Below are 25,840 nucleotides of genomic sequence, written 5' to 3'. Positions count from 1 at the left end.
ATCAGGTGCCTTTTCCGCCCTGGCCAGTGATAGCAGGAAGTAGGGGTGGAGCCAGCGATGGGAGCTGGGCACGGTCGAAGCTGGCAGTCCCAGGAGCTAGGGGTCCCTTGCCTGGGCCTAAAGCGGAGCCCACGATCGCGGGGCCGCTGCAGCTGCGGGTCCCCGCTGCCTGGGCCGGACGCCTAGGCCAGAGGTGTTAGGCCTGGGCAGGGGCGGAGCCTGCAACCACGGGGAGCTGGGGGTCCCCTGCCCAGGCTTGACACCTCTGCCGGAGGCCTCAGGCCTGGTCAAGGGGCCGATCTGGTGATTGGTGATCAGAGGGTGATGAGGGTCAACTCCTCTGGCCGAGGCATCAGGCCTGGGCGGGGGGCGGAGCCAGGGAATGGGGGGATATGATGGTCCCCTCGCCCAGGCCTGAAGCCTGGGTCAGAGGCGTCAGGCTTGGGCGGGGGGTGGAGCAAGTGATCAGAGGGAGATGGGGGTCCCCTGCCCAGGCATGATTCCTGGGCCAGAGGCCTCAAGCCTGGGCGGGGGTCAGAGCCAGTGATCGGGGGGAGATGGGGGTCCCCTGTCCAAGCCTGACACCTCTGGTGGAGGCGTTAGGCCTGGGCAAGGGGCCGATCAGACGATCGGAGGGTGATGGGGGTCTACACCTCTGGCCGAGGCATCAGGCCTGGGCAAGGGGCAGAGCCAGCAATCGGAGGGGTCTGGGGGTCCCCTGTCCAGGCCTGATGCCTGGGCCAGAGGCATCAGGCCTGGACTGGGGGCAGAACCAGTGATGGGGGGAAATGAGGGTCCCCTACCCAGGCCTGACGCCTCTGTCAGAGGTGTCAGGCTGGGCAAGGGGTCGATCCTGCGATTGGAAGGTGATGGGAGTCAACGCCTGAGGGCTCCCAGTATGTGAGAGGGGGCAGGCTGGGCTGAGGGACACTCCCCCGGCACACACACCCAGTGCACGAATTTCGTGCACCGGGCCCCTAGTATTATAATAACTATATATGGTGTCAGACTTAGTGGGGTTACCACTTAATTTATATAAATGTATAATCACTGGGTTGTACACCTGAAATATAAAAAAAACAAGACAGGGCAGTCAGTAATGCATTTAGGATCCTGCCCATCAAAAATACATAGAAATAGGCCAAGGTTTGGCAAAATTTTCATTTATTTCTAAAATTCACTTATGTAAAATTCCCTATTCTCCTCTGAAGCCATGTATACCAAGGACTGGCAAAACAACAACAACAACAAAACAAAAAAAAACAACCAAAAAAACCCCCAACAACCTGAGCTCAGAAGGAAAGTGATTTTTCCAAGTCACAAAGCTAGAAGTGAAACTCAGGTCTGACCAAAGCCAATGCTAGATCCATAATACACTGATTTTTCTTCCTGATAATGAATGGGTGGTAGGGACCTCAGGGATTGCTTTAGTGATGGACACGTACCTTCCAACTGGACTAAAGCATAGAGCTTCTGATCTATGGCTAGAAAAGAGGTCAGTATGTGATCCTTGGATGTGAGAAAGGAAGCAGGGTGTCCCAGGAGTGAGTGGCCACCACTAGTGAAGTTGGATAGAAGACAAAGATAGCATATAGAAGGAGGCAAGAGGAAAGAACCAAAGACTGCCTTTTCCACTGTGCTTCTCCACATGAACCGTTATTTTTCTTTACTGTTTAAACCCATTTGAGATGGTTTTTCTGTTACACCTGAAAGCACCTGAGTTGATGGCTGATGATGAAGGCTTGAAAATACATAGCTAGGAAGGAAGGACCTAGGAGTTGCCTAAGTCTCTGATGAGAAATTAGAATCCCAAAACCATCAAGTGACATGTCTGAAGTCATGCAGGGAATGAATATTTTACTTGACGGGGCTGGGTGTCACCTAATCCACATACCAACCCCCCACCAAAGCCTAAGCCTCTAGATGATGATCTCACAGCCTCTACCCAAGTGAATGCCTCCAGGAATGGGGCCTTATGGGAAGAATCCTTCAATTCAACAAGGGCCTGAATTCATAGAGAAACTGGCTTTAGAGATGGCTAAATGGGATTTCTTACATTTGAAAAAAGGAACATCACTTTCTCCCAGGTGGGCCTTTAACCATTAGCACATATGTACACACATGTATGTGACTCAACCAGGAACCTCTGAATTTCTGCAGCAGTCCAAAAGAGAGGTCTTTTAGAACTCCAAGTTTTCTCTTCAGGGTCTCAAGCTGGTAATGCCTTTAGGCTTCTCACACTCATCCTGGGTCTGGAGCTGTGGCCCCATGCAAAAACGCATCAAACATGGAATAGGAGCCCTGTGTATTGCAGAAAGCAATCTGGTTTCTCTGCTTCATTAAACACAGCCTGGGACAAAGCTCACTGCTTATAATAAGCAGTTAGTAGGTGGTGGAGGATAGGGGAAAAGCAGCTAGCTGGGAGGTAGAGTTGGTTCCTATGTTACTACTTAGCTATTTAACCAGGCTGCTTGGTGACTCTCAGCCCAGTTCATATGCTCTTCAGGCTTTGCTTGGCTTCATGCTGGGCACAGTGCTAGCACTATTCCTCCTCAGGCATGGGCAGTGCTGTGCTAGCAACCCTGCACCCCTAACGATGTCTAACGCTGGAGCAGAGACCAAGTGACACGGAGCTGGGCCACTTACTAACCGCGGCTTGGGGGGCATATGAGCTTGGAGCACTGGTACTGCCTCTTCCCAGCCTCCAGCCCCCAGCCCTGTAGCTAATGAGAGATTTGACAATGGTCCAAAAATGGAGCTCAATCAGAAGCTGTTGCAATGGCAGCTAATAATGCAAAAAGGCCACGGATTCCTCATGAAGGGTATGGGTGACGGCTGGGTACGAAGAAGTACCCCCACAGAAGTTTCTTCCCAACCTGACACCTACTTCTTCACTTTGAACAAAGCGTTACCAATTCCTTTTATAGGGAAGTCCTGCTTTAAAAGAGATATACTGTGGAATTTGGGGCACACGAAACCCAGAGAATTCACATTACGAGAGGAATTTTGGCTGCCACAGATAGCTTTACTAAAGGGTTTCTTTCCATACAGTTCCTCTACTGCATTAAAAAGCTGATTGGCTGTTGTTACCTAAGAGAGGCAGGGCAGCTAATGACAGAATCCCTCAGGCACTTTAAGATAAAAGAAACTAAATTAATTTTAATGTTAATGGAAATACATAATTAGAATGCTCCAAATCTGAATAATCTAGTATTTCAAAACCTCTGGCAAATAGGCATCAAATCCAGAACCTTGTCGCCTGGCCAGTCCAGGCAGACTCCAAGTGGGCATTCCCAGAATAGCCCAGCAGAGTCACCAAACACCTCACAGCTGCCCACCTCACGCCTTTCTGTCCCACTTTGGTCCAGCTGTCCCAGCTTCAACCAGGCCCTCGCATACAGGGCTGAGAAGCCAGAGGACATTCCAACCCTTCTCAGCCTCTGAGGGAGGGGCCTTGGTTGTTATCCTGGACTGGCCATTTGAGTCTGAGTCACCCAGTCAAGCAGAGAACCACCATTGAGACTCAGGGAAACAATCCCAAAATTTGAAAGTAGGCTCTATGGGCAGGAAGAAGGGAAAAATAAAAAGCTAAGTGTAGGAAGAGGTGATGGATTGCTGCCCCAGCAGGGGTGCCCCCAGCAGCTGAACACTTAAGACCAGGGCAGAGCCCTAGCTGGTTTGGCTCATTGGATAGAGCGTGGGCCTGTGGACTGAAGGGTCCTGGGTTTGATTCCAAGCAAGGGCACATGCCTGGGTTGCTGGCTCGATCCCCAGTAGGGGGCGTGCAGGAGGCAGCCAATCAATGATTCTCATCATTGATGTTTCTATCTCTCTCTCCCTCTCCCTTCCTCTCTGAAATCAATTAAAAATATATTCTTATAAAAAAAAAAGACCAGGGCAGGGCCTCAGAGGTCAAGAGCAATCTTTCTGTTCCCTTCCCAACTGTCCAGCAATGCTGCTGGACAGAAAGAAGGTGGAGGTGATGAGCAAGAACTCCAGTCCCAAACAGGGAGGGTCACACAGAGCTGCAGCAGCTCTGGACCTGCCCCAGAAAGCCTGGGCATGCAGACAAAGGTGGGCAGTGGGTGTACATAGAGAGTGTGAACAAGCACAGGTACGCTTGCTCAGCACCCTCCACAAACTCTCCCGTGCAGTCAGAGAGGTTGTGGTCTGTTTAAGATTCAGCTACAGCACAGGCAGACATGTTAGTGCTCCCAGCTGAAGGGCTCACCTTCAGAGGTGAGTGCATAAGACCCATCTGAACAGTGCCATCTGGAGCTCTACTACTCATCTGCTCTGCCTGCATGGGGAGGGGCTCTTCCCCATCACCTGTTTTTGCCCACAGAGAAAAACCAGAGGATGGTGATGAGAGGAGAGTTCCAGAAGTTTTGGGTTTTTCCTTGTAAATATGCTTGTGACCTCGGGGCTCATTTCCTCCTTGATATACAGGCCTAAACTAGGCAGATTAAGCTCCAATCCAGGGTGGACTTCAATGCTTACTCTCCTTTGTTATTTTTTATTTTCTAAAGTTTATTTAATGATTGATTTTTCTTTTTGTAAATATACATATTTTTTATTTATTTCAGAGAGGAAGGGAGAGAAAGATAGAAACACCAATGATGAGAATCATTGATTGGCTGCCTCCTGCACACTCCCTACTGGGGATTAAGCCTGCAACCCGGGCATGTGTCCTGACCGGGAATCAAACCATGACCTCCTGATTCATATGTCAACAATCAACCACTAAGCCACACTGACAGGGCAATACTTAAGCTATTTCTGAAATGCCCATTTCTCCCTAGAATTTATTAAGGACCTCCTAAGTCCCACACTGCTTTGTTTTCTCCAGAAGGGTCAGACATTCTTAAGGCTTTAGAAAACAAAGCAATTCACAGAATTCTTTCCCTGGGATATGGCATGGAAAAAGAGGTATGGAGTCAGCTCAGAAATGCTTTCCCCTTCTCGGAAGCTAAGCAGGGTCGGGCCTGGTTAGTACTTGGATGGGAGAAATGCTTTCCCCAAGTGTCAGACCATCCCTCAAACCTAAGCCCTGCCCATGCTCAGCTTTAATCTGATCTAGGAGACATCATTCCTGCAGCAAATCCAGCCACACTTGTCCATCATGGCTGAGCGGCTCCCATTCTAGGTATGCAGTCTCCTGAAGTTCGCCCCAGCCTCGCACGTCTAGCCTGCTCCCTATGATCTGTTCTCCTCATTGCTCTACCAATTCAGACAGAATGTGAGAGCCAGAGGAGACTCAGGATCTAGATACATCTCTTTCATGAGAATGTGAGGTCCATAGGGAAGGGGGTGGGGTAGTGGGCCGAGACCTGCCAGAAGCAACAGGTGAAGGCAGCCCCGACTCTCTGCCCATCTCATCACAACCACGACGCCTTCTGAATTCCCCATCTGCCAGGGTTCTGGAAAGGAGTCTTAAGTCACTCTGCAAAACAGCTCTTGCTCTGTACCCAAACATTAACCCATCCTTCAGACAGTGAGTTGGTCTCCAAGCTTGTCAATTCCCCCTAGCCTCCTAGGTATATCACCCACCAGGCTGCATGCCAGGAACCCTGTCTTAAGACTGCATCCGAGGCACCACCTCAGGTGCCAGAACCCTACTCTCCAGCCTTATTAAAAGGGGAGGGCTAGCCACCTCCTCCATTAGAGGCTCTGGAGCTCCTCACCTGGTTTTGGGGACCTCCAAAGGACTGCTACCTATCCTGAAAAAGTTGTCAGAATGGTTCGAGGAGGAGGAGCTGGAAGACTTGGCTTCTATCAGCCCCTGATGGGAAGGCAGGCGGTCCTCCGAGGGCTGTGGCCGGTTCCAGAGCACACTCTGTGGAGAGGATGAGTGGCTCTTCCTCCTGCAGTGGAAAGAGTAGGGCTGTTGGCCAAGGGCTGCCCTATGCAGGCCCTTGACCTACTTTCACCAAATCTGAGCCCAGTCTTTACTTCCAGTGGGAAAATGCCACAGGGGAGTGGGCATACATCAGTACTCCCTTAGGGTCGGCATGGGCAGCAAGAGCAGGGTCATCACAGAAGAACTGTGGCATCCAATTAATGCCAACTGGCCTTAGAGCACATGTTACAAAACAGATCCTTAACTAAGTTCAGTAAAGGCCCCTCCCTCCAAATGTTATACAAAATTTGGAGCCATTTGTCTAAGGAGAAAGTCATCAGATTCTCAAAGGAGTTGACTCAAACAACTCCCCAATTCCCAATCATCATTTTGTGCTCACATGTTTTCTTCTTTTTTCTAAACTCCTCCCCCCTCTCCCCTGCCCACTTCCCAGGCAAATAATACAAGGGAGCTCCTCCAGGGAGTCCTTTAACATTCAGCTTTCCCTCACCCAGCCCCGTCGCTTCTCCCTTTATGCTCCTGGGCCACCACAGGCAGTGCCCCTCACCAACCAGATGGCTGGCCTCCAAGGCCCAGAAGAGACAGCAGGGCATGGAGCTGTGCTCTTAGTCCTACTGTCATGGGCCCCTTTGTTCCTGGGACTCCCTGGAGCTGGTGACCCTGGGCCACAGCTGTGAGCAAGCTTAGTTCCAGCCCGGCCCCTCACCAAGCTGCTTGAGTCTGTGCTCCTGCAGGGACCAGCTCTATGGCCTCATAGGTGAAGCTCCCAGCGGCTCCTGGGGAGCTCTCCATGACCAGAGAGAAGTCACTGCCAAGGCTGGTGGTGCTGCCACGGTCCTTTCGTCCTGAAAGACGCCAATGCCATCAGTTCACCACATTATCTTCTCCCACTACAAGTCCCCCACTTCTTTCATACCATATAACTGGAGAAAGTCGTTTCTAGAACAAACAATTCCTGTGTGGTCTATACTGAGAAAGATGCACAGAGGAAGGGAAATCTGCTGGGGCCTGTGACTCACTCAGCATGCAGATATCTTCCAGGGTGAAGCCTGAATCCCGGGCTGGCAAACTTTTCCTCCTGTAAACAGTACGCGGAATGGTGAATTCCGATTGGCCTGGGGTCTCCTTTGTCCCCCCGACTACATGCAGCCTACCTGGTAAAGAAACTCCAACCCACCAAGGCAACTCATGGAGTCAGGTCTCCCTACTGTGTTGCAAAATACCAGACCCACTTCAGGCAAAGCCTACCTCCTCCCTGTCAGTTTGGCCCCTTAAGAATTCACGTCTGGCCAAACACACTGGGAGCTTGGATTTGGAAGGCAAGGGAACTCAGAAAAGCCACCAACTCTCACAGGGGTCCTAAGGCAATTGCCAGGCTGGGAGCAGACTCTGCGGGCAGTGATGGGCTGCACAGTGAGTGGGTTGCACAGTGAGTGGCACAGACATGCCTTGCAGTAGCCCAGGGAAGGCAACAGTCCTCTCAGGCAGGAGAACTGGCTGCTTTGGCTGGGTGCGGGCAGTTGAAGTCCTCCTGTCCTTGGGCTGGCTTTTCCTACAGCGAATCACCTTGTTCTCCGAGCTCTCAGAACCACTCGTCTGTCCCCAGGCCTTTCGGACAGTGTAAGTGCAGGCTGACCTCAGTTATACCTCAGAAGAGCCTCTCCGCCAGGGATCCCTCCCCTGGCCTCAGAGAGAAGGCTGGAAAGGCCAGCTACCAAGCATGCAGGGAAGCAGGGCAGGGCCTTCCCAGAGTACCCTGGTCCCAGTGTGAGAGCAGGCTTCTTACCTCTGTGTCTTCAGAGAAGAGAACTCCTCAGAGATGATATGCTTCAAAAAATTGAAGCAGAAGAAGAAAATCTGAAGAAACAAAAAGCAGTACCCATGAAAACACAGCCTTCTCCAGAGAAGAATCTAGGGGGCAGAATGCCCAGGAGTGGGCAGCCAGCCCCCCTAGTCAGCCCCCTGCTGGATGGCAACCCTGTTAGGGACCCTGATGGATATTCTGGTCTGTAAATGGCACGGGTGGTAGAGAGGGCTTAGCAGGCTAGGCAAATGCACTTAGGCTGGGGTGAGGGAGGACAGGACTGCAAGAAGGTAAGCCATGGGTTTTCATACTCTTCAAATTCAACATGCATGTTCTCAAGCTACTGGAAAGGACGAAGAGCACAGCAGCTTCCGCTCTCTGCCTCTCCCTAAGAACCCCAGGGAGAAAGGCTAACAGAGGACAGCTGGGACAGATTACTTTGAGTCAAGGAGATTAAATGAACACCAATTAAGGGACACAACAGAAGGGAAAGGAATCAGATTTGGTAGGGGGGATGCCCAGAAATAGTGATTCAGGAGAACCAAGGGTGAAAGACAGCCACTGTCTAGCCCAGAGCCTATACTGCTCAGGAGTTGTGAGGGGCAGGTCTACGTCTGAGGTGGGCAGACAGGAGAAGGCTGCTGACCTATCCCCACTGACCTCTCTCTTCCAGCCATCACCCTAGTCCAGTGATGGCGAACCTATGACACGCGTGTCAAGGGGACACACGAACTCATTTTTTTGGTTGATTTTTATTTGTTAAATGACATTTAAATGTATAAAATAAATATCAAAAATACAAGTCTTTGTTTTACTATGGTTGCAAATATCAAAAAATTTCTATATGTGACACGGCACCAGAGTTAAGTTAGGGTTTTTCAAAATGCTGACACGCCGAGCTCAAAAGGTTTGCCATCACTGCAGTCAGATGGACCGCCATTAAATGCACACAAGGCAGTCTTTAAACTCCCCAGTGATTCTGGGAAGTGTAGTCCATGTACCCCTCATGGTATCCCAGATCCCCATATGATCTTCTCAAAGAAAAAAGAGGGAACATCAGGTCAGTATGAAAATGTTGTGTTACATAATATTAAATAGGTGTTTTCACCAAAGACTTTTAGTCTTTAATATGCTAATGTGCTGCAAATCTCAAAGACAGGGGAGATGAACAGAGCGCTATTTAATAGGCCTCTGTTTTTTGTTTTTATTTTTTAAAGCATCAGTGCCTTCCTTCATTTTTTTAAAAGATAATGTCAAGTCTAATCTGCCAAATATACAAGCTGGATTTGTGTTTGCCTGGGTGCTGCATAGTAAACAGAGGTGTCTTAAAATAATTGATGGGTAAGGTTATGAATGGGCCTGGCCAGAAGGGTGGGAATGGGGCGGGGAAGGGCAGAGGGGAGGCCTCAGTTAGCGAAGACTGGCCAGGGATGAGTGTGACCCTCAGGGACTCAGAGGGGACCCCTCCGAGTTAACACGCAGGCAACACCAATGGGCTGGTTGTCACAAACTCGCCAGCACCTGCCCCCAGCACAACAGCCCCCTACTGAGCAACCTACTGGACAAATGGAAACTCTTCTTACCTCACCTCCCAGGCACCCTCAACAAGGGTTATGAATTATAAAAACTGCAGACATTCGAACGGTTACATATAAAATGCTGCCCTGCATCTTTCTGTCTCAAAGATAGCAGGTGCCCCTTCCCTCATCTCACCCACCATCTCCCTCATCCTCCCACAAAAAGATGAAGAGGAGGCCCCAGGCCGTGGAGAGCCCCTCATCTTGAGGGGCTGCTGCAGTGAAAAGTATCAATGGCTTGAGTGTCCGGTGGGGGTAAGAGAAAAGCCCACACTCTCAAGACCAACCCTCCCAGCTGAGGAGACCTTTTGTATATGCTGAGACATGGCAGGATTTAAATCCAGACCCCACAGGCCTTAGCCCCATCTTCTGTGGAGTCTCTGAAGGCAGAATCTGGCCTGCTTTGGGGGTGCAGGAGATGGCATGGAGGGCAGAATGTCCTGGAGCGCCAGTGAGTCTAAAACAAGATTGCAGAGGGGTTTTACCTGCCGATTTCAATGCCAAAGTCAATGCCTCTAACAGAATTCACAGAGGCCTCTCAGGAGCTGGCTTATGAGCTCTGCAGCCCTGGCAGATGCGATAAGTGCTTGGAGGAAGAGATTAGGAAGGGGCAAGCAGCAGCTATGAGAAAGGAACAAAAGAAGGAGGCACAAGATAAGATGCCTGGAAAAGAAGGCAGCCTCAGGAGAGTGAGAAAGATGCTTCAGAATTCTAAGGGGGGGGACAGGGGACAGAAGAAAAAGCTAACACTGCGTGACGGCTCCCACGCTGGGCATATGCACTCATTCTCTTTGTGAGGGAGCATGACGATTGCAAGAGACTCAAGGTTATTCACATCACCCAAGGTCATCCAGGAAATAAGTGGGACAATTCGGATTCAAACTCAGGTCTGACTCTAAATCTGTGTGTGAGGAAAACAAGGATACTCAAAAAGGCAAATACTGTGAAGAACTCAAAACAGATGGGGTATGGTGAGGGCAGAGATGAGCAGGAAAAAGGGATGACCCCTCAGACAGGAAGCAGGCCCTGGAGCCCAGCTGGCCATGCCTGGTCTGGGGCTGGGCTGGTGGTGAGGAGTAGGGCATGGACGGCCCTGGGGCTTAAAAGTTGCTGAGTGAATGTGATGAGAGTAGGGGATAGGGAAGAGCATCTGGGTTTTAGCTGAAGGATGAGGGGCAAAGAAAACGACTTGTAAATTGGTTACAGAGCTGAGTGCAGCAGAAGGAAGGGGAAAAGAGCTGCCACCCGGTCACAGGGAGTGTGGGCAAGGGTATCTCCCAGTGCAGAAGTTTAGAATGGGGCTACTGTGCCGATGCTTTCCTGTCATGCTGCCGAATCCCAGCACACAGTGGGAAAGCAATTGCCCCTAAAGTGTGGATACCAAACAGACTGCCATCCTGTCCCTCTTATGGGTCAAAGAGCCCAAGCGCTCAGAGCCCTGGCATGTGCTTGCAGACTGTCAGCAGTACCCACCTCCTCTCCTTTGCTGAGCCGATCTACCAACATGTGCCTGCAACAAAAAGGCAAGGAGGTCAAAGACAGCAGTGCTGAGGCAGGAGGGCAAAGGGGGACCCAAATCACAGGGACTGTGGCTTTGACACCAGCCTCAGGTGGGACTGACCTGCACCTTTCAGTCTTTCTCAAGAGGGTGGGAGTGTCCTCACTTCCAACACTATCCCAGAAGCCACCACACCCATGGACACACAGAAGCACAGTTCTCAAGGCACTGTCCCCACCCAAAACCTGACATTCCCCAAAGACTTACCCAAAGAGGAACCAGTCATAGGCCACCGTTAGGTAGAGGACCTCAGCAGGCTTCAGGGACGTGTGGATGAGCCCATCCTGGAGAGACCAGGGAGACGTGCCAAGATCAGAAAGATGCCTTCCCGTGACAAAGGCCCGCCCCTCCTTGTTCCAGGGGCTGAACCACAACTATAAACCCAGTGACAAGGCTGCCAACAGCCCCAGAGAAAGGGTTAATCATGACGCCTTACTCCAAATCTTCTCTACTTCCTGAGACAGTCCTAACACTCCCAAAGGGCAGATCGTGGCAGGGGCCTCAAAACACTCCCTGTCCAGCCCATCCCATCCCATCCCATCCATACTCACAGCCCACAAGGAAAGGCGCAGAAGAGAGATGAAGAGGGGGGTCCGATCCCAGCCTGAGATACAGTGTACCAGCAGCCCGCTGTCATCTACTCAGGAACCAAAGAACAGAGGCCCAGAAGAGAAGCAAACATAGCTGATGAGAAGGAAACGTATCACACCCTTGGCCTGGTGTGAGAACCAGGCCACCCATGGTCTCCCTCTTCCTCCCCAAGATTCTCCGATCTAGTCCCACAAAGGGGTGGGTGGTGGGCACCCATCTGTCTGCAACACCTCTTCTTTCTCCTGCTACAGGTTCTCAGGGTACTTTTAGGGGAGCAGTGATGCCTGGACAGTCGCTCTGCCCAGGTCATTTAGGTGGGGCTGACCTGCATGTCACTGCCCAGCGTTTCTCAGGGAGGGTAGTACAGATATTTTAGGGGAAAACAATTCAATGTCCCAAGAACTTTTAGGATCCGTGGCTAACACCCGCCAAATGCTAATGGCCCTTTCCTAGTTCCTAAAACACCCAACTTTCCAAAACCACCCTGAGGGGCAGTAGAGCCCCAGACAGAGAACCACTGCCTAGCTCCAGGGACAGGATTGACTCCTGCAAACCTGGCCACAGTAACTGGTTCAGAGATGGGCACTTGACCTAAACTGGGCCACTGAGCATGCGCTTTGGGACAGAAGCAGTCTCTTTCTTCTGGGGAAGTTAAAATGGCAGGAAACAAGTCTGGAATGGTTGCGGGCCATGAAGCTAATTAGACAATGGGTATGAAAAATAAAGAGAGGTTCTCTGTGGCATTAGGCACCTGGCTCTGCTCTTGGGCCTGGTTGGTTATGTAAGCTGATATATTTCTACTTGTTCAAGCCAGTGCAAACCCACAGAATTACTATTATTTTTTAAATATATTTTTATTGAATTCAGAGAGGAAGGGAAAAGGAGAGAATGATAGAAACATCAATGATGTGAGAGAATCATGGATCAGCTGCCTCCTGCACACCCCACACTGGGGATCAAGCTCGCAACCCAGGCACGCGCCCTTGACCGGAATTGAACCCAGCACCCTTCAGTCCACAGGCCGATGCTCTATACCAGGGGTCCTCAAACTTTTTAAACAGGGGGCCAGTTCACTGTCCCTCAGACCGTTGGAGGGCCGGACTATAGTTTAAAAAAAAAAAACTATGAACAAATTCCTATGCACACTGCACATATCTTATTTTGAAGTAAAAAAACAAAACGGGAACAAATACAATATTTGTATTTGCATGTGGCCCGCGGGCCGGAGTTTGAGGACCCCTGCTCTATACACTGAGCCAAACCAGCTAGGGCCAGAATTCTTTTTTTTTCTCCCCTCTGCAAACATGGTCTGAGCCAATTATATTTTCTTTTCCATTTTTTTTTAATTGCTTAAAGTATTACAAAGGGTATTACATATGTGTCCTTTTTTAGAATTCTTGATTGATATTGAGAAGAGTCAGCTGCTCCAGAGACATCCAATCAAAACAGCCAACTGGGGTATGTTGACTGGTCCTCTAAGGGCTTTTGCATGTGCCCAATAAGAAGCCAGGACTGATTTTCTCTCATCTTTCTGAATTAAAAAAGGCCATTCTGGCCCCCAACCAAACACTGATGCTCAAAGGCCAGCTGGCGGCGCAGTGCAGAAACAATCCTGTGTGTGGTTCATAATTTTGTTTTCTAGGGTTTTAAGGACATGGAATAAAGCTGCCAATGGACAAGGGAATCCCCCAGTCCTTCTACCATGGAGCAAAATATACTTGTGCGGCCCCAGCAAACACACATTCTCAATGTCATGACCTGGGAACAGCCAGGGGATCCAATGGCGGAGGGCTCAGAGGCAGACTCACCGTCGCTGTTAATTATGGAAAGCAGCAGTTTCAGGTAGTTTTGTGTTTGTTGCACCAGGTCCCAGGTCTGTAGGGGAAGAAAGATAAAAGGGGCCTAAGAATAGATATTTAACACAGACTGAGAATTTGAAGTTTTCATAAAAAATAAAATGCTAAGAGTTATTCTGAGGCAATAAATACTCATGGTCCCAAATCCCGATAACCAGACTTCATTCCCCATTCTGAGAACTCCTTCCACCTTTCCCTGCACCCTCACCCCACGGGTCCCCCTTACTGACGATGGTGAGAAAGGGGAAGCCATGCAGAGGCCTGGGCAGCCCACAGCCCCACAGCCACAGCAGCAGTCATCCAGTGGCCTCCTCTAAGCCCTGGGCTCCCACATGGCTCTCCAGGGAACTAACAGAAGGAAACAAAGAGCCTTGAGCTAGTGGCCACTGTTGCTAAACAGAAAGAATCATTCCCTCATTTGCTAACACATCACAGAAACCAAGGAAAATATCAAGCTTCTCATCAACCGTGTTTCATTTGCTTTTACTGCTATTCACTGCATACCCTGTCTTTTGATGAATAATAAATGCAATCTGTTAGGCAGACAGAATCTTTTAAAAACAGGAAGCCCATGAGGTGGGAGATGAAAAACAGGCAAAAGCTGTAAAGAGACTGGGACCTCTGTTCTAGCCCAAGAGGTCTAGACCAGATGCTCTCAGAAACAGTCCACTCTGATCTGGAACTCCATGGAGGGGCTTGACCCAGTTTTGCAGCCTCTTCCCCCAGGTGGGGAAGCCTCTCAACACAACCACTTATCCATGTTCCAGGGCTGTGCAGAGGGCGAATATGCCGGTGAGAGCGTGCTTCCCGGGGGGAGGGTGAACACGGCACCTGTAATTGGAATGGTTTTCCCAGGAATTTAAAACAGGCTCATTTACGTGACCCTCCCAGGGCCCCTGGCGAGTTCTGACCCACTTTCAGCAGCTCCAGAGACAGTGCTGCACTAATAAAGCCATTACCCGCAGGAGCACAGGGTCTCCACTCATCTGGCTCAAGCGTGTCAGACACACCACTGCCAACAGATTTCCTCAGAGCTGTAATGCTCGAAGTGTGAGGAAGAGCAGGAGCAGGAGGCAGGAGCTATGTAGCACAAAGCCCAGGGAAGTCAGGTGGGCTGGGGGAGGACTGCAGCAGCAAGGAGTGGGCAGGACCGAACAAGGACCAGAACCAGGTGGTTATTCAAAGGGACACTGACAACCAGGGAGAGGCAGAAAATTCACAACGAGCTCAGTGTTGGGAGAGGAACCATAGGCTGGGGCGATGGGTTGGTAGAGATTCAAGGTCACAGAGCTAAGCTGAGCTGGGGCATGAACCCAGCCCTGCCAGACTTCGAAGTTCACATTCTTAGTCGCATGCTACACTGCAGGGAGTTTTCCTACAATACCAAAGATACAAAAGTTTGAGGAGATTGCAGGATGTGAGGAAGACCTGGGAAATGCACTAAAATCTAGGCCAACCTGACTCTCTTATCCGACATGATCCATGAAGTCTCTGAGTGTGGAGGTGAGCACCAGGCGTCTTATGTTTTTATGCCTGCAGGACTCTTCCCCATGCCTGGAAAGCTCACCATCTCTACAGTCTTCTTCTGTGGCCACTGGTCAATGCCTCTATTATGCAGGTGATGGTTATTTTGTTGCCTCTTCTCCTACATTGAGCCCAGCAAGGACAGAGACCATTTTGGCATCTCTGCATCTCCAAGGCTTAGTGCTTTAGGGACTATTCAGGGTCAGGGGCTAGGTTGAGAAGCAGACACTGGAAGGGGTCTTAGGGCACAGAAAGAAAAAGCAGACCTCTGTGGATTCAATCTGGTCGCTTGGAGAGAGGCAAGACCACACATGTCTTGCCACAAGTGCTCTCCCACTTGTGGACACCACTAAGGGGCTGGCCCTGGGACATCATGGTGAACAATGACCTCAGCCCTCACGGGGCTGCAGGAGAGGGAAGGCAAGTGAATTGCTGCAGGTGGACTGACGGAAAGAAGACCTCTAGGAGGCTGTGGGACCATGTAGTTGGTGGGGTGAGCCTGGCCTGATCCATGGGGAGCATTAGGGAGCACTTTTTGGAGGTGGTGACATGAATATAAGAGGAGAGGGAAAGCGGATGATTGTTTCTGGCAGAGAGGACAGCATGTGCAAGCCTGGAAAGACTCTTCCCTCAGGGACTAAAAGAAGCCAGTGTAGCTGGAGGAGAGGATGGCCATCCACAAGAACAAGGCTGGGACACGGCAGCTGGTGGGCCACATAAGGGTCCTGGACTAAAGTCAGTGGTGGGCGCCTGGCTTGCGTGGCTCAGTGGTTGAGCACATGCCCGGGTTGTGGGCTGGATCCCCATTGTGGGGTGTGCAAGCAGCAGCCAATGATTCTCTCTCATCATTGATGTTTCTATCTCTTTCTACCTCTCCCTTCCTCTCTGAAATCAATCAATCAATAAAATCATTGGTGGGTTTCAGGAAAGGGGATGACTATGAAGACCTTGCTCCGTGATTTGAGTATTGCTATCTGTGAGGTCCTATTCAAGTGCTTTACATTCACTGTTTCCAGTTAACCTTCAATGCGCCCCACATTCAGACATGAGATTCTCTGAGATGACAGTGGCCTGGACTAGGCTAAGGGAGGGAGGCAAGAAGAACTGGAGAGTTTCACCAGGAACAGAGATTTAAGAATTGATGGGATATGGCAATGGGCATGGGGGGAGAAAAGCACCCAATTTTCAAGTTTGAGCATCTAGGTAAGTGGTGGAAGGTCTGGCAGCACTGTAGGCTGTGGCCAGTTTGTCCAGCTTGAGTTTGAGATGGCTGCCCAGAGGGATACTTGCAAACGGTGATGCAGATGCAGATCACCAAGAGGCCTGGCCTGGGTAACTGGGCAGTGGGCTAATGAGTGAATAATGAATGAGATGAGGAGTAATGGGGAGTCCTGGACGCCCATGTGAAGGGGCTGAAAGGCCAGAAACCATACCTGGCTAAAGAGGAGGATGGTAGGAAGCCCATGAGACCAACCAGTTGAGCAACTGGGGAGGCTAGAATCCTGAGAGGAAGCCCTGCCCTTCTACTTTTGTGCCTGGAACGTTATTAGTGTTCACTCCCTTGAGTTAGCAAGCTAGTAAGTAGCCTAGTTCTTAATTATTATCACAAAAATCAGTCTGGCGTTTCAGTTAAGAGGACACTCTCTCACAGTCATCATATTTGAACCTCGCCACAATGCTGAAATAGGAGTTAACGCCACTGTCAGAGAGAACTGAGGACACTTGCTCAAGGCCACAGAGCCTTGCGAGAAAGGCTGAGCAAGCGGGGCCTAGATCCAGGGCTTCTATCTACTCAGCAGAACTCCTCCTCGCACACACACGACTCCTTTCTAGAGAAACAAACGTCCTTGGCAGTGTCAACATATCGAACCCCTACAGTTCCACCTTGCTTGATGAGAAAGCAGTTTCTCAGGTCTAGTTTGTACCCACATAAGGAGAAAGATGTGCCAGAAGGGAGAATAAGTGTGGCTTGGGGTAGGGCATACTTGAGACCTCTGCATATAATAAATTAAGAAGGAAACCTGCAGGTTCCTTTGGCCACTCACTCTGCCCAGGTAGTCTGGGACTTGAGACCAGGCAGCAGGGCCCCCCAACCTGTTCCTTCTCCAGGCTTCTGGGGCACAACAAACACTGGCCTGCTGTCGTTCCTAACACGGCCTTGTAGAAACACCTGCATAGAGAAGGCCTGACACCTCTCTCATTCACTCAAATCATGGAACATCTGCTTTGTGATTAGGGGCTGGATGTATAAGATAAAAGCACAACCTCTACCTTGACATACCACCTGCTACCAGGAAAACAGTGCAAGACCATATGGGAGCACACAGCTGCCTAAGAGGTGCGCTGGCCTCTCTGAGAGATCTCAGGGCTGGATGGGAAATGTCAGACCTGGGGGTGGAGGGAGAGAGGAGGGAGACAGGAGCTTTCTGAGGTGTTCACTGACTCGGCCTTTCCAGCTCTAGGTTCTGTGCGGGGGATGCACAGGCGGTGGCTCCCCATCCTCCTGGAGCTCAGTTTACTGGAGATGGGGAAGCAGATCTCCAAACCAGTGACCACAGTTCAGTGGAAAATTCCATGATAACTATGCCTAGGAGTCAATGGGAATGCGGATACAGGTATGTGACCCTCCAGGTGTAGGGGAGAGGACATCAGGGAAGTCCTCCTGGAATGGACACTGAGCCAAATCCTGAAGGCAGTGTGTCAGCAGGCCGAGGGAACGACAGGGAAAACGAGGCTACTTGTTCTGGCTGAAGCAAGTGGCAAGGAACTGCTGACGCCTTTGGACTTGTACAGACAAAACACAGTAGACAGATGGATCCAGCCAGTAAGACCGGGTCCTCTTCCATGGTAGCCAGTTACAGAGAGGAGCACAATGGAAATAATTTTGAAGTTTTTATAATCAAATGAGGTCAGACAGCTCTGCACTTCCTCTGGCAGAACACACATTTAAAAGGAAAAATGAAAAAAATTACTGAAGTCCAGAGCTGGAAAGCAGACACAACGAGGTCCTCTGGAACAGAACCCCCTGGTGGACACAAATGTTTGAGTCACGTTCAGAAAGCTTAGATTTTCTGGGCCAAGAGCAAATCTGGAGAGAGAGTAAGGAGATGAGCAGTTCCTCCTTTCCTAGGCAGTGCAAGTTAGAGGGCACCAGCCAGCCTTCAGGTATCTGCATGAGGGACTGGCACCAAGCGTCCCCTTGGCCCCTTCCCTTGTTCTGCCCTGCTCAAGTCAGGCCCTCACCTGATACTGGCTCCAGTCAATGTTCAGAGAGCAAGTCAGGAATTCGGGGATGCTCAATGGGGCATCGACGTAGTCCTGGGGACAGAAAAAGACACGTGAGGTTTGGACTGGCCATCAGGAGAAGTCCTGGTGACAGGGCAAGGTGTGGCCCTGAAGCTGTGGCTACCACAGGCAGCCAGGATGTCCCTCCATAGTGCTTGCCCGCTCTGAGCCAGATGCCTGTGCTACCCTGGAAGTAAGAGCTTAAAGTGAAAGGGACCGGATATTGCAGCTGAGTGGAGCTTTTTGGTTGGCAGCTCGACTGTTTACCGCTGAGACAGATGTGATTGACCTGTGTTCAGCCTCCAGCAGGCTCTTGTGGCCTGCTCCCACCGACTGGGGAAGGAACAGATGCTGGTCTCACTCTTGACACAGATGGCGGAGCAAAGAGGAAGGACTTTTCCTATTTTGTCCCTGAAAACACCTTTAAAGAAAGGGAGAAATTAAAGGGGAAAAGGAAAGTATATATGATGTGAATGTAAACATGTACATACAAGAAGGAGAGAAAAAAATGAGACTCATTTAGGGAAGAGAAGAAAATTACTTCCAGAGCCCCATGCTCTGTCAACCAGGTGACGGAGGCCGTGGAGGTACGTGGAACGCCTGGGGCCCCGGGGAGCGCCTGGCTCCGGCCTTCGGCATCACCTGGTCTGACCAGCTGCTCATGAGGCTGGTGGCCGACCGACCGGCAGCACCCCGAGGGGCCGCACCCCGGGGGTGGTCTTCACCCCTCACCTGCCCCCCTCCTCCTGTTCCTACACAGTCAGCACAGAGGGCGTGTGAGAACAGCCGGGACCCAGTCCTGCTGACCGGGAAAGCCGCCTCCTCGGCCTCCCAAGTCCTGAGGTCAGCTCGGGCCCCTTGGGGCCAGCGCCTTCCTTGCCCCGGTGGCCAGGAGCACGGCCCACTGCGTGGGTCAAGAGGGAGGCCCTGCACGAGGAGCAGCTCTTGCCTGCCCCATTCCGAAGGGGGGGTTTAGGAAGGGTCTTTTACTTTTGTGTTGTCTCTGCCACCAGCCCCTGCTGGGTCGACTGCCAGGCGTCTTGCGAGAGGTCGGCCCATCTGCCAGGAAAACTGTCCTGGGCACAGGAGACTCCCTTAGAGGCAGGCCCTGCCCGTCCTGGGTGCTGGCGGGACACGGCAGGATGCCTGGCAGGGCCACACAGGCCCAGCTCCTCGCCGTGGCCAGGGCCTTGCTTCCCGTGAAAGCAGGGCCCATGTCAGCACAGGTCCTGCCCCTCTGGGTGCAAACCAGGCAGCTCTGATCAGCTGGTGGTGGGACGCAGGGCCCAGGGGCCACCGGGGGCTGTGGCTGCCCAGCCCAAGGGCATGGCCTCCATCTGGGCAGAGCCGAGTCTGTCTCCACCCCGTCCTCTCCATGCCAAGGCACCTCATGTGCTGCCTGGCATGTGAGTGGGCACAGCTATGCCCTGGGACCTGTCCTTGTGACTCGCTCTTGGCCGACCAGGTTCTGAGTGAGTGACCCTCGCTCCTGTTCCCCAGTCCCAGGCCTGGAGGCAGCGCCTGTACCTCCAGAGAAAGGGGGCCACCGAATAGCCAGGGACCTGCCACCCCTCCCCCTCAGCACCCCAACCCCAGCCGCTGCCAATTCTGGGGGGGCAAGGGGGCGGCCACCCCTGGGACAGGACCATGCTGTTTGGACACCTTTCTGTGGCAGGATGACCCATTTTAAATGTCATCACATTCCCTACGTGTCCTGTGCCCTGCGAGGTGGGGGGCAGGTGTGGAAGAGAAGGTGCCCGCAGGGGAACCTTTCCACAGAGGTGCAGGGCTTCACGGCGGGAAGCGAGGCTTTATTTTTGTAATGAAATAACAAACAACTGCAAATGCAAGGGAGGGGGGAAGACCCAAGTTGACAAATATTGTTCATACCTGCTTCCAGTTAAAAATGAGCCCTTCAGCCATGTAATCCCGATCCTTATATTCCTTGAAAAATTCACAGCCTGGAAAAGAAGGGCAGAGTTATAACACCACTCTTTCTAGCCCAGTCTCCTGAGATGCCCCTGAGTGTTGCAGGAATGAGGGGTCACCAGCTTCTCCACATGGTAGGCCCCAGGTGAAGCCAACGTTGACCTGGGGGTGGGGGTAGGGGGAGGGAACTGGAATGGGCAGGCGAGACAGGGAGCAAGCCTCCGAGCTAGTCTGGTTTCCAGCTACATGCCTTCCCAAGGATGTATGACCTGCTTGCATACCTCTCCGTATCTCTCTCCATCTGTACTCACTGATGGAGTTATTGGTTACAACTTTCTCGTTTCAGGTCCCTTGTCCTACATGCCCCTGAAGTGTCAACAGCCAGCAAACAAAAGCATGGTTTATAATCTGAGTCCTGTCAGCACCATCTCAGCAATTTATGTAGTTACAGATCACTCTCCCTCCGCTCTGACACCACCTCGCAGGCTTTCAGCGAGGGCCGAACACTAAGGCACTGGAAAGGGCACAGACAGTGCTTGAAATGTGACAGGTGGTCGAGAGACAAGTCCAGCTCCAACAAACCTGGCCAAGATGTGCTTTCTGTATCATTTGCTAGAAAAATGATAAGAAACTCCACTAGGGCAAATCCTCAGGAATATAGAGAGGAAAAGTTGAGAGAAAAGGCTTAGGCAACATTCCCAGCTTTAAATCTCAGCTTTTGGCTTAGCTCTGGGATGGCGAACAAGTTGTTTAAATTCTCTAAGCCTTGATTTTCTCATTTGTAACATGGTTAAGGATAGAGCGAAATAACACATATAAAACACCTAGCATAGCTCTGGTACAAGTGGCATTCAAATGGCAGCACATTAACATCATGCCGCTGCTGCAACAAGAGCCCAAAGTGCCAGCCCCAGCTTACAGTCAGCTGCCCGACTCAGGAAGGATGCGGCTTGCTCTCACCCCATAACACAGGGACATTCTTGGGCTGCTGTGGCTTCGAGCCACAAGAATGGGAGAAGGCATCTTGAGAGTAGCTTCCTGAAGTTACTCTCAGTTCCTCAAGCAGGGCCAACACAAACTTTGGAGGGCACATGGCTTTGGCCACAGGTCTGTTTGGTGAGGTCCCCAAAGGCAAAATGGTTGTTCAAATTCTGTGGAAGTGGCTACAAGCCAAAAATATTAACATGGAACTCTCCAGCTACTCTTGGGCCAAATTCCTGTCAGAGGTCACCCAGGGAAGAAAGAAAAGGCTCCTTTGGAGATGAAGGTCACATGTTTATAGACTTGGCTCTCATCCCATACACACTTTGCACTCTAATCCCCCAAACCTCACTGACTCAGAAGTCAGGAAACAATCCCCAGCTCTAATACTCCAGCCTATTCCTGGGTACCTCACTGGGAGAAAGAAGAAATGCAAAGATCAGACGGGGGCCGTGAGCTTATGAGCCCAGGTTTAGAAAACATAATTCTCTCTCAGTGAAGTGTTTTTTCCCTAAACCCGAGCTGCTCAGATCAACACTGCAGGCTCTAGAAGGAGCTCTGACTGGCCTATAATGCAGAAGCAATTTTTTGTGAGAAAAAAACAGAATTAAGATAGACTCAGTAACCAGGGCAATTTCTAACATCCATCACCGGAACAGGCTTCTGAACACACTGAGAGGCAAGAGGAATGGGACCAAAAGTGGGGTGAGAACAGCTGCACTCAAGGAGGAGACAAATTAAACTCGTGCTGGGAGTTTTCGTCCCATCTATTTCGGTCCCTGAAGGAAGTGCTCCCAGAACACTTCCCATTTTCAAGGGCCAGTCTAAGCTCAAGTTGGTTGGACAGAACTAGAATTGATACCATCACAGTTCCTGTCTGGGCTTCGAAGTCATTAGAGGGCTCAGCTGAGACTCCTCCACCCAAACAAAGTATATTTTATGACTTGGTTTGCATAATGGTAATTTTGTTTCTTTTCCTTTTTATGAAGTGATACAGGCATGTGAAGAAATTCAAGAACATAAGTATAGCAATTAAATGTGCTTCTCCAGCCAGCATGGCTCAGTGGTCCAGCAACGACCTATGAACCAGGAGGTCACGGTTTGATCCCGGTCAGAGCACATGCCTGGTTGCAGGCTCGATCCCCAGTGTGGGGCGTGCAGAAGGCAGCCGATCAATGATCCTCTTTCATCATTGATGTTTCTATCTCTCTCTCTCTCCCTTCCTCTCTGAAATCAATAAAAATATATATATATTTTTTTAAAAGAACTTCTCCTGTCCCCTTTTCTGCATGTGCAACGGCAACCCTTGGCTTTATTTTTTTAATCAATTTTTATTGTTGAAAGTATTACGTATGTCCCTTTTGGCTTTATTTTTATTAATCCCTCTCAATACATAAACTACCAGATGTAATACATAAACATTTTTAGATGTAGTATATAAACATTGTGTAGGCACCTTTCCCCTTACATAGCTGACATTGTACTATAGTACTACAGTGTGTATGTACTATACACACACACACTTCACAGCTTCTCTCTGGCATATCTGCATTGCCAACATCACTACCCTTATGCTTAAGGGCCATAATTAAGTAAAATAAGTGTTACTTGAACACAAGCACTGTGCTACCATGACAGTTAATCTGATAGTTGAGATGCATAAATACTGTGGATATGCTGGACAAAGAGATGATTCACATCCGGGGCAGGACAGAGAGGGACAGTGAGATTTCATCACACTACTCAGAATGTCATGCAATTTAAAACTTATGAACTGTCTATTTCTGGAATTTTCCATTTAATATTTTCAGACCGTGGCTAGCCATGGATAACCAAAACTTCAGAAAATGAAACCACAAATAAGGGGGGACTACTTTATATAATCTTGTATCCTGCTTAGCATCCTTCCATGTCAAAAAGTTAAAGCATTTTTCTATGACTATGTAATATTCCATTCTATCAGTGGCTGTATCATCATTTACACATTCATTATTCTGATTAATGAAAACATTTCCCACATTTTGCTGGTATCAACAGACACTGTGATGAACATCTTTATCCCCACGTTGGCAGGATTATGGCCTAATGAATAACTGAGTCAGAGTGTGCTAACATTTTGGGAGTCCTGTAACAAGTTGTTAAACTACCACAGAAAGGACATTGTGCTATTGTTCTGAAGTAGTGGTTCTCAAACTTCTGGCAAAACTATTTTTTGTAATTAAGTCCTACTTAGAACCTAAACATAAGCAAAGAAAGCAATGTCTGGTTCCTCAGGCAATGTGGACATCTCCTGTTCTGCAGAGAACTTCAGTCTGTGAACATCTCCTGGGAGTCACGAGCCTGGTCTGAAACCAAGCTCTACCTGACAGCTTGAGTGGACATCTGGTTGGCACACTCCTGCCCAGATGCAGCTCTGCTGCTGGCAAGTTCATGGCATTACTGCCATGGTCTCATTTGCCCAAAGTGCTCTTAGGGAAGAGGAGCTGCTCTGAGTCTTTCCTCCCAGGTACCCGTCATTGGCCTGGTGTTTACCAAGCTCCTGTCAGGGATGGGTCTGGCACTTTAACCTGAAATGAGCACCATTACCTTCAATTTATGGAGGATGAAACAGATGCTCAGAAGGCCTAAGGGACTTGTTCAAGGATACACGGTGCTACAGCTGGGACTCAAGCCCAGCTCTTCATGGCACCAAATGCTATGCTGGCAGAGAAGAATGAGGAGAGACTGCGGTGGAAGCCGTTGTAAGAGTACCAGGCCATCCAGGGTCACTGATGAAGAACTTACACTGATGAAGATTCACTCTCCCTGCCAGGCACTAGATGAACTTGTAGTTCTAATGAGAAGGCCTCCTGGCTATACAGCAACCTGCTGTCACTGGTCTGCCCTTGCTATTGGCTATGTGGCTCCAAGATGAGAAGACAAGGTCCAGCACAGGACTAAAGGCAGAGGCTGGTGCTGAGAAGCAGGAGAGAGGTTTCAAGGAGAAAGAGTATACTTCCTGCTGTTTGTTGACAGTCTTACACTGCTGTTGGGGCTTCTTGGACTCCCTGGCTGAACAAACAGGTATAGCCAGCTAGCTTAACTGTTGCCAACTGGACCAATACAGCTTTAGTATCCAGTGCATAGAATACTGCCCTCGTCACAGGTCGCACACATGTCTGTGCGCCGGAGACAAATGCAGCTAGCTAGCTCTATGCACACCAAAGTGCTCTGCAACATGGTGAGGCCACCACCAACTACGTACAACTACGTGCAACCGGGGGTATAGCAATGATATTCTCCTACTACCAGAAGAGCCTTGCAAAAAGGGTCACATCCGCTGGGGCCAGACTAGCATGATTTGTTGGTGACCCTGAGTACTCACAATGTCATTTTCTACCTTGCCCGCACAGAGCACATTGATAAACATGATCTCATCTAATCTTCACAACAAAACCCTGAGTTAAGCCGCACTGAGCTCCAAATGACACCTGAGAAAGCCTCAGGCTCAGAGAGTGAAGTAACTCGCTCAAGGTTATGGTAGCTGAGCACCTGAGCCAGAACTCAATCTCTGGGCCTCTGCAAGTGGAAAGCCTCTTCCAGGACAGTGCCCTACCCTGAGTGTAACCGCCTATGCATGGGAGCCACGGTGTGCTATGCTGACCGACAAGATCCTCCCAGAAAGCCCTGGGACACAAAGTGAAAAGGCCTACAGACGGCCTCCGAGAGCCCCGGTCCTTGGAAGCCTGTCACTGACTGGACCCTGAAAGGACTCCCTACCTGGGTACGGGATGGAGAGGAGAGTGAAGTCGGCATAGCGCTGGGCTTTGTCCACCTTCTCGGAGGATGTTACACTACAAGACAGGACATAATGTGTTATGACATCACAACACAGACACCATTCCCCAATGAGTATTATAAGAACTTAAATGAACCTCTTGCTAAACAAACTACTCTTTAGAGTTACCAATGATTTCCTTCAGCAGTGTTTACTTTGAACAATTAAGAAATGTAGCTGCCCCTACCCTAACATATCAAGCGAGAGAGGTTACTCTCCCTCTAATACTGCAGCAACCACAACCAGAACCTAAATTTGCAGAACAAACTTCCACCTAAGTCCCACAAGTGAAGACAGCATAGCCACTTTAACCTGTAAGGTGGTGTAAGATGAGAGCCAAATAACTTTGGGGGGCTCTCACCTCAATACTCACTGAGGACACTCCTAAACAGGGAGAACAAACAGCATCTGAAGGGTAAAGACTTGGGACTGTCCTGACAGATGGAGGAGGAGGGATAAGAGATATTCAGATATCTGTAGAGCTGAACTGTAACTTAACCTTAGTATGCCTTCTTTTCTAGGTTAAACTCAAAATTAAAAGTCAATATTATTAAAAAATTTTCAGAAAATCTACAATTTTATCACTCTCACAAGGGTTCCAATTTTTCAAGTTCTGCCTTATCACATGAAGACTTTGGTCCATATGCGAAGTAAAAATTGAATATATACTGATTTCTGTTGTTATTGTTCCACTACAAAAGAGCCTCTGATATACTGGAGATGGTGTAGAACTTGAAGCCAAAGGAAAACCTTCAAGGGTGTTTCAGAGGAGGCAGCAGAGCACAGGTTAGAGACTCCTGGCTCCTTCGTTACTCTCTGGTCCAATTTGAGCAAGTTATTTAACCTCTCTGCGCTTCAGTTTCCTGCCTGCAAGATGGGCAACACTAGAACCTGTTGCAGGGCTGTGTGAAGGTAGAATGAAAGGATGACAGAAAGCTCTTAGCACAAGGCCTGACATGTGGTGAGCCCTCAATAACCGCTATGTACTACCACCAACCCGAAAGCCTGTGAACACATACATCGCTTCTGCCCATTTCACAGTGGGTGCCCTGTACTTA

The 25,840-nt window shown here is 49.9% G+C and overlaps 1 protein-coding gene across 14 annotated transcripts in view; it reads right to left on the bottom strand.

The window, feature by feature from the left end:
- The window catches only part of MTMR14 (myotubularin related protein 14), a 51,890-nt gene that overhangs the window by 13,000 nt on the left and 13,050 nt on the right, over window positions 1-25,840 (bottom strand). For 7 of the 14 annotated variants that reach the window (XM_059663462.1, XM_059663459.1, XM_059663465.1 and 4 more), the window contains 11 exons: window positions 24,725-24,798; window positions 19,946-20,016; window positions 18,014-18,088; window positions 13,199-13,265; window positions 11,351-11,436; window positions 11,007-11,083; window positions 10,715-10,751; window positions 7,647-7,717; window positions 6,880-6,938; window positions 6,567-6,705; window positions 5,685-5,864 (listed from right to left, as the gene is read on the bottom strand). In XM_059663462.1, coding sequence (XP_059519445.1) covers window positions 5,685-5,864; window positions 6,567-6,705; window positions 6,880-6,938; window positions 7,647-7,717; window positions 10,715-10,751; window positions 11,007-11,083; window positions 11,351-11,436; window positions 13,199-13,265; window positions 18,014-18,088; window positions 19,946-20,016; window positions 24,725-24,798 — 936 coding nt within the window. The remainder of the gene's footprint in view (window positions 1-5,684; window positions 5,865-6,566; window positions 6,706-6,879; window positions 6,939-7,646; window positions 7,718-10,714; window positions 10,752-11,006; window positions 11,084-11,350; window positions 11,437-13,198; window positions 13,266-18,013; window positions 18,089-19,945; window positions 20,017-24,724; window positions 24,799-25,840) is intronic. The other 7 variants (XM_059663468.1, XM_059663470.1, XM_059663471.1 and 4 more) reach the window with 3 other exon arrangements.

The sequence above is a fragment of the Myotis daubentonii genome, chromosome 14, assembly GCF_963259705.1.
Source record: "Myotis daubentonii chromosome 14, mMyoDau2.1, whole genome shotgun sequence".
NCBI lineage: Eukaryota > Metazoa > Chordata > Mammalia > Chiroptera > Vespertilionidae > Myotis > Myotis daubentonii.
The sequence above is the reverse complement of the archived record's forward strand: the minus strand, read 5'-3'. Positions and strand labels throughout refer to the sequence as shown.